Source organism: Helobdella robusta, assembly GCF_000326865.2.
Source record: "Helobdella robusta unplaced genomic scaffold HELROscaffold_4, whole genome shotgun sequence".
NCBI classification, from domain to species: domain Eukaryota; kingdom Metazoa; phylum Annelida; class Clitellata; order Rhynchobdellida; family Glossiphoniidae; genus Helobdella; species Helobdella robusta.
The window spans coordinates 5,084,500-5,093,028 of record NW_008704902.1 but is presented as its reverse complement, the minus strand read 5'-3'; the positions used below and the strand labels follow the sequence as shown (position 1 = coordinate 5,093,028).

At 31.6% G+C, this 8,529-nt stretch overlaps 1 protein-coding gene across 1 annotated transcript; it reads right to left on the bottom strand.

The window, feature by feature from the left end:
- Positions 1 to 951: 951 nt before the first annotated feature.
- On the bottom strand, positions 952 to 1,885 carry HELRODRAFT_162605 (hypothetical protein; the record flags this gene model as incomplete). The annotated part of the gene is made up of 3 exons (XM_009024766.1): positions 952 to 1,290; positions 1,572 to 1,643; positions 1,859 to 1,885. The coding sequence occupies 3 exons, from the start codon at positions 1,883 to 1,885 to the stop codon at positions 952 to 954; spliced, it is 438 nt and encodes a 145-aa protein (XP_009023014.1).
- Positions 1,886 to 8,529: the final 6,644 nt, after the last annotated feature.

Here is an 8,529-nt window from a genome sequence, read left to right as displayed (position 1 = left end):
TGCGCGGATTTGCACGGTTTAAATGTCTATGCTTATGATTAGGTTCTATTTTAGTTTTAGTCACCGGTCGTAGTGATAATATAAACCTTTTTATGCACTCCTCATCATTGCAACATTTTGAAAAAAATATTGTGAAGGTTCAACTCAACTGCAATTCAAATGGACTCCAACACAAATTACTCAAGTAACTCCAACGCAAATAACTCAAGTTCAGTTGTCTTTGAAGGTTCCAATTTTTATAATAATTTATTTATAATTTACGCCGAACCTAGCGACACGGCGGCCGTTTCCGAACGTTAAAAAATTATGGAAACGGCGGCTGTTTCCAAACGTTAAAAAATTATAGAAACGGCGGCCGTTTTCAAATGTTAAAAAATTATAGAAACGGCGGCCAATTTTAAATGTTAAAAAGTTTTATAGACACGGCGGCCTTACGCAAAAAATTGTGGTCACGGCGGCCGTTTTTCAATAAAGTTCGCTCACTTTACGTGGAGGTACATGGTATGCTCCAAAAATCATCTAATTAAATTGCATTTTTTAATCATAAATAAATGAATGTTTTCTATAAATATTCGCTTCTAGTGAATCTAATTGATTTTGAATGTTTTTTTATGTGTTATAATCACAGGTTGCTTTTTTTACAGATTACATATTTATTATATTATATCTGTACTGCTTATTTGTTTTAATTATAATTTCTAAATTTTTTTATAGCACATTTAAGAAAATACATAAATTGTTAGAAATGTCACTTATCCAATTAATTTTAAATACAACTTCGAATTGCCGGATGAGTTTTTAAACTTTCAAAACGTTTTAGGCGAATTGTATTTATTTAACATTGAAAGGAATTACGACGACAAAATACAAATATATACACTAATCTACAATATAGTTTATATCCAATAATATACAGTCATACATAAAATGTTTTATTATATTGTTCAGCTATTATTTCCTGCATGCTTTACAAAACCATTCTTTTTTACTTGGAGGCCTTTTGATGCCTGCACAAGAAAAGTGGAACCACTTGAGACAGGAATCACAGGAAACACTTCGAACATCCCTAAGATCATTGCTACAGGTTCCACACATCCATTCTTCATTGGAACATTTATTTATCATTTCTTTCAAAACATTTAGATCTAAAAAATCTTTCAATAAATATAGACATTCTTGTACTTGTCCATCTAAGAACTGACTTGGTACTGATTGAATATTGCTAATATTATAATCTTGTCCACTACCAAATAACCATTGTAACATCAGTTTTTGCTTTTCTCTTGATGGCTTCAAAGCAAAAGATATAGATTTGCAATGTTTTGAAGGCATACCTAAACAGGTTAGTGTTGCTCCTTTTGGTCAACCTCTTGATTTAAAAGCTCGGGGAAAAAGAAGCTCTGAACATGGCAATGATGATGATTCTGTTGCTCCTGGTATTTTTTGAAAAATTGATAAGACCTTATCAACTTGGTTTTGCGATTTGTTTTTTTCTCTCATTGACGTTTTTATGTTTTGAACATTAGCACTTGTTACAACTTTTCCAGATACCTGCGAAAGATACTCTTCACCTTAGTGGGATTGGCTCCCATACCGATCATCAACTCAGCTTGTTGTTTCTCTTCCTCGCATAATTTTCTTTGCTGTGATGTGTTGAAAAGTCTCTGGAACTATTACATGATTATGATCATTTATGATTGATCTTACAACTAATTTATCACCATTCTTATTTGCTCCAAGAACTATTTTTGCTGGAAAATCACGTTTGATGGTACTGAAAAATAAATTATAACATTTACCATTACTTATATGAAAAAAAAAATTCAAAAATGAAAATACTTTTGATTAGGCCTTTTACCCGATCCTTTGCTTTTATAAGAGCCATAGTGTTGACAACCCAGCTTAATTTAGGAATACATCAGATCATCACTGAAGTATAAATAAAGGTAAGATTGTAAATAAAATATATATGATATAATTATAACAATAATATGATCTAATAATAATCTTTCACAAAACATGAGAGGTTAGATACTATAAATAAGCAATGAGTGCAGTGTGGTCATAATCTTTTTGTGGTAAATAATTCCTTATCCTGTAATTATTTACCAACAATTTGTCATTACTTGGTTTCAACAAACTAAATTACTAAACAAAACCTTTGTGCCAAAAACTACAACTCAGCACTACACAAAAAGCATTAGATTTTTTACAATTATAAGCACACACGTGGCATATGGCAGTTTTACTCAAACTGATTTTCATTGTGTAATAGACAATACAATTAGTGCTAATTTAGTGACAAAGATATGTTGTGATAAAAAAGTGTGCTAATTACAAAATCAACCAGTTACGAATTATGACAATTTTTAACAAAATTATTAAAATAATTATCATAAATAATTATAAATTGCTCACCTGAATGTTTTATTGGGTTATTGTTGAATCAGCAACAGTATAATTAACAAATGATTCTTTTTCATATTCAGATAATTTTTTCTTAAAATCTATAAAACTAACAAATTCTTCTCCTTCAACAAGCGACATAATAAACAAAGTAACAAGAAAATTTGCGTCAAAATTACTAAATTACTAAAACACTTTAAATCTCTACACGGAGCACGAGGAGCAACAATGGAGAACGAAATGTATAACCAAAGATACTCTATATATTGCGTCACAAAATTACGTAGTAAAAGTTGGTTACGAAGCGTATGTTTAAAAAACTTATGTTAAAAAAATAAATTTGTCACTATATCTAAAGAAAATATAAATATATTTGATTTTTTTTGCCATTTTTCAAATTTTTAGCGGGCTAAAAATTTATTAACCGGTCGCCGTTTCTGTAATATTTTTACGTTCAGAAACGGCGACCGGGTCTATAGTTACTGTGTATAATTTATATGGCTTACTATTATTTTTAAAACTGTTATTTATATAGTTAAATTGTTGCCTGTTACTTACCTTGCTTATTTTTTTAAGATTTAAAATTAAATAATTTAAAATTAAAACAAAAAGAGCAAAGCTGCAAAGGCTTCTTTCTTTTTTCCAGTCTGGAGACTTCTAGTCTAAGGTTTAATTAATTTAAAATTTTTTATAAAACTATGAAATGTATAATATATACTAAAATTAAATAAAAATATAAAAATAAAATGTTTTATAACTGTTTTTGACTGAAATAATTGGATTGACAGGTCGAAGCTAATGTTAAAAAAACAATAAAAGTTTAGATTAAAAATAGTTTATTTAAAAAATTTTAGTTACAAACTCTAAAGTTTAACTAAATATTTATATTATAAGTTTGCTTTTGAAAGTCCTGATTTATAGAAAAATTTAATTCCAGGTACACATACCAGGTACAAATACCAAGCTAATAACATACAATAATAAAATTGACAATACATAAAAAAGTAATAATATAATTGAAGATAGTAAAAGTCAAGATACAAAGAATAGAAATTCAAGGAATACTTATATAAATAGATAATTATATGAAATATAATTTACAATTCCCTCCTTCAAGTCACTTTTCAAGGTACATAAAATGACAAATTATTAATGTGAAAAAAGTTTGATTCTTTCTTCCTCTTTCCATAGTCTACTTCAAAAATCGATGGTGAAATGTTTCTAAAAATTTTAAATGGGCCAACTCTTATTTTGTCTATTTTACTTCGATTGAGTTTACAAACATTTTGGACATAGACCTGGTAGCCCACTTTAAATTTGTATTCTTGATGATTTTGTCAAATCTCTTCTTGTTTATTTCAAAATTTCGCATAGAATTCTTACTGGCCTATATTCAATCTGCAATAAAATTGCTTTCTGGTAAGTCTTTTGGAGTGATAATTGACTTTATGCAATATAATAGATAACATAAATAATTATATGAAGTATAATTTACATATTTATAATTTTATAAACCACATGATGCTATGGCTTAAGTTGAATCATAAATTGCAGATTTTTCACTCTGCTAAAATCAACATATTTGACCATGCAACAGCTGCTTAGTCGTGTCGAAATGCAATGTTTTAGAGAATGAGCTGTCTTGCTGTGTTTAGCTGCACTTCAAATTGTTTTACTATTCTTAAAAAGGGTAATGACCATATGCTTTGATTAAGCACATGGTCATCTTTAAGGTCAGCATTATTGTTAGGCACAGATTATATAACAAAAATTAAGTCTAAGTTTTGTAAAAATGCAAGAATACATGGATTTATATCAGTTTCTTTTCAATTTTTTTTCATTTAATCAAATTCACAACTCAAATTAGCCATTTTAGTTGTGATGCTAACATCAACTTGTTGCAAAAATAGAGAACAATAAAAACATTCGAAGGAAGGTTATTTGTTTTCACAAGAGCAGTTGATGAACAGATTTTATTATTATTCATCACTTTAAACATTTCATTTCTGGACACTTTTCAGATTCCATTTGATATACATATACATATAATGAATATTTTACAACTGAAGATTAACTTTCAGTTAAACTATATTTTTTATGGTTCTAGTTTAATTATAAGTAATTAGTTCAATTCTCCTGCCTGAATGTGTCTCTTTCTCTTTGAATGAACCTTTGGTATATTTGGTAGAGACATGTCTAAAATTTTAACTACTGTGCAGCTTGGATTAGAAAGAATCTGTTCAGATCAATCATTTCGATTCTATCTGGATACAGCAGATTTCAAATTCTTGGATCTGTCCCATTCTTTATTTTCATTTAATTTTTTTAGGTTTAATTTATAACTTATTATTAAACTATGTTTAATTTTGGAGTTATATAAATTGTAACCAATAATTACCGTGTTGCTCTTGTGCAATCAATCAGAGCAGCATGCTTCATAGTCATCAAATATTTAATCAAGTAAAATGGATTCTTCCTAGTTATTGTCAATTAAAAATAAATTACGGTATAACGTGATGTTTGTGCGTTATCTATATATATATAAATATATATGGTATGGTATGGAGAATTTATATAGCACCCCTCTATGTAAAACTCAGAGGCGCTGTTCGAGAAGCTGCCGATCAAAAAAGTGATGTTTAAGTCGTTTTCGGAACATGTCTCTTTCATCCATACTATCAACGACATCATCGGGCAGTTTATTCCAAACCTCCGCTGCAGCCACGGAGAAACGACGCCGTACATAATTTTCTGTCCTGAACCTAGGAACAACGAGTTTCTTTTTGGCAGAGGATCTGAGTTTTCGCCCCCCCCCGGCAGCCGTAGGGACAGGCACGATCAGCTGTTGAAGGTATCGAGGACCAAGCCCCATCAAACTGTCTCTTGTAAACATTGCTATTCTGAATTCGATTCTATAACAAACTGGCAACCAGTAAAGCTCTATATGATGAAACAGATTCCTATTTTGTTACACCAGCAATTATTCTTGCTGCAGTGTTCAGAATAGACTGTATGCAGTTTTGAAGATACAAGCTTGTACCATAGAGGATTGAACTGCAGTAATCTATTCTTCCACAAATGAAACTGTGCATCAATGAAATTAAGCATTCATTTGTCGGGTACTTTTTTATACGTCTGATTTGGCGCAATTGGTAAAAACATGATCGGCAGACATTTTTCACATGTTTATTCACCTTCAATTCAGGATCTATCCAAACACCAAGATTTTTGACTGGCTCTACATATTCCTGAATACCAGTTAATTTTCGACGAGTACCCAACCAGATGTATTGTGTCTTGTCAATATTCAGCTTCAATCCATTTGCCAGCATCCATTCTGAGACAGTTCTGACACCTGTTTGAGTTCTGTCCGCTAGTTCCTGTCTTTCTTTGATATTACAGTAACTATACAGCTGTATATCATCTGCGTAAAGGTGACATTTCAAACCCGATGATTCAACAACTTCCACAATATCTGCCGTATAGAAAACATAGACCAGAATTGATCCCTGTGAAACTCCTTTCAACAGTGGGGAGGAAGCAGGATCAGAGCCATCAACACATACCGTTTGCGATCTGTCAGACATATAGGATTCAAACCAGGCAAGGACCATTCCACCCATGCCATATGACTTTGCAAGTCGATCAAGAAGGAGCTTGTGGTTGACCGTATCGAAAGCAGCTCCGACATCGAGCAGAGCCAAGAGAGAGATACTACCAGAATCAATAGCCTCATAAACATCATTGAAGACCTTTAGAATCGCTGTCTCAGTTGAGCGTCCAGAGCAAAAACCTGATTGAAGTTCAGGGAAAAGTCGGTTTAATTTCAGGTATGCGATCAATTGTTTGGCCACCAATTTTTCAATGAGCTTGGAAACAAACGTGAGGTTTGAAATCGGCTGATAGCTCCTAACATCACTCGCATCGAAACCAGCTTTTTTTAGCTTAGGAAGTATGATAGCCCTTTTTTGACTCTCCGGCAGACATGACGATTGTAGTGATGCATTACATAATGCATATAGATATGGCATCAGAATACCAGAAAATTCTTTGATCAAGAAAGATGGTGCAGGGTCAGTACCACAACTTTTTGCTGGCATCAATAACATTAATTTTGCCACCTCATCTGGTGCGACAATCTCAAACTGGTCAAAATGACAGCTAACTTCTCTGATGACAGGAGATTGTGGTCTACAAAGATCATCGATATGTGCTGGCTCTGTCTTTTTAATAATATATTTCAAATACTCCTCTGCAGAAATCTTGCTAGGCTTGAAAGTTTCATTCCTCCCGAGCAATGCTGATATAACTTTCCACAGCCCCTTAGGGTTCTTGACATTCGATGAAACAACTGACTGCCAATACATCCTTTCTTTTTGCATGAACAGATCATGTTTTTGTTTCAGTACTGTCGTCCAAGCTCTACGAGTCTCATCATCTCGTTTTAATCTAAAGATGTTCTCTAGTTTGCGAGCCACATATATATATATATATATATATATATATATATATATATATATATATATATATATGTGTGTGTGTGTGTGTGTGTGTGTGTGTGTGTTGTGTGTGTGTGCGTGCGTTTGTTTATCATGTAAATTAGTAAATTATAAGATAATGTTTTATCATTCATATAACGAAAATTGCATTCTATTCAATTGTAGCAATAATTTTTTAAGCTATCACAGCGTTAAAACATTTGGATCGTGCAATTTTTATAATATTTTAGTAGTGTGCTACGTCAGATGTTATGTGAAGATATGTATGGACGTTTGTTGAGGTTTGAAGATGTTTATGGTATGCTTTATTTTGTAAGAATGTTGAAAACCAAAACTTAAAAAATAGATTAAATACTAATGAAACGTTATAAAAACTGTACACTGTTCTGACCGCTTATACGGTAAACAAATATCCGCTCACGCTCTATCATCAAGCTGTGATATTTTTATAGCTGTGACTGCATTTGTTCAGAATGATCTGAGTTTGTGGGACCAGACGTTATTGGTTCATTCCATGTTCCTCTCCATTTTTTAATCAGGGTGAATTAGAAAGCCACCAAACCATCAATAAAGCCTGTACTATTTTATTATTTATTTATTTGTGAAAGAATTTCAAAATATTTTTGTCAATAATACCTACCGCTTTTTTTAAATTTTGAAAAATTTTTTAGTGGTTTAAATGCAAGGGCATATAAATTTTTCCGATGCATCAGTTTTTTTTATGATTTCTTGCTTTCATTGTCTGTTTTTTCTATACTGCTACTCATTTATTCTGCCAAGTAATTTCTTTCGTAAATTAAATTGATTTGTTGACGCCCATATGACTCTGAGATTTTTTAATTTATGTTAACAAATTAATAATTGGTTTATTTTAAAATTCTTTTATTAAGATTCTTAAGCTGTTAAGATCAACATTTTAATTGAAATTTTCATAGTAGATGATATTTGAATGACACTTGTACTGGAGACGGCATTAGAATAAAAGTAATTTCCTATGCACTTCAGGTTCAGGCACCAGCATTTTTTGACTTCAAACAAAAGCTTTTTCTTGATCACAACGGTTTGGAAAACAAGGGGTGACTTAGTTTACTGGGTCAACCAAATGAACCATATAACTGACAGTAACAATCTATCTACATGAGGTCACGGCAAAAATTATCAAGACCAGTCTTTAAGTACAATGTCTGTAAATTTTATTTCACTTGCAGGGTTGCGCTAATACGTCCGGTCAACATGAGTTTGAAAACAGATTTGATGAATTTTTTGTAAACGTAGAATACTTACGTACGTGTGACTAGAGATTGGATGCACACGTACAGCGTGTATAATAATTATCATAATAATTTAGTTTGTTGATAATTTAATGACCTTCTGTGATTTTTATGATTAAACAAACTTTATCATGGTATGGTTATTACCTGGTACAATGTTTTTTTTACATGGACCGACGATTTTAATTGAGCAAACGTTATTGTGTCACTTTATCACATTATTTCAAACAGTGATGCCTTTAGATTACAAAATACTTTGCGCGCTTATAAAAAAAACAAAAATGCAATTGTTCAATTTCCGATTTTATTGTTTAGGTGGAGATGATGGTGTAAGTTTGCACGAAGAGGATGAT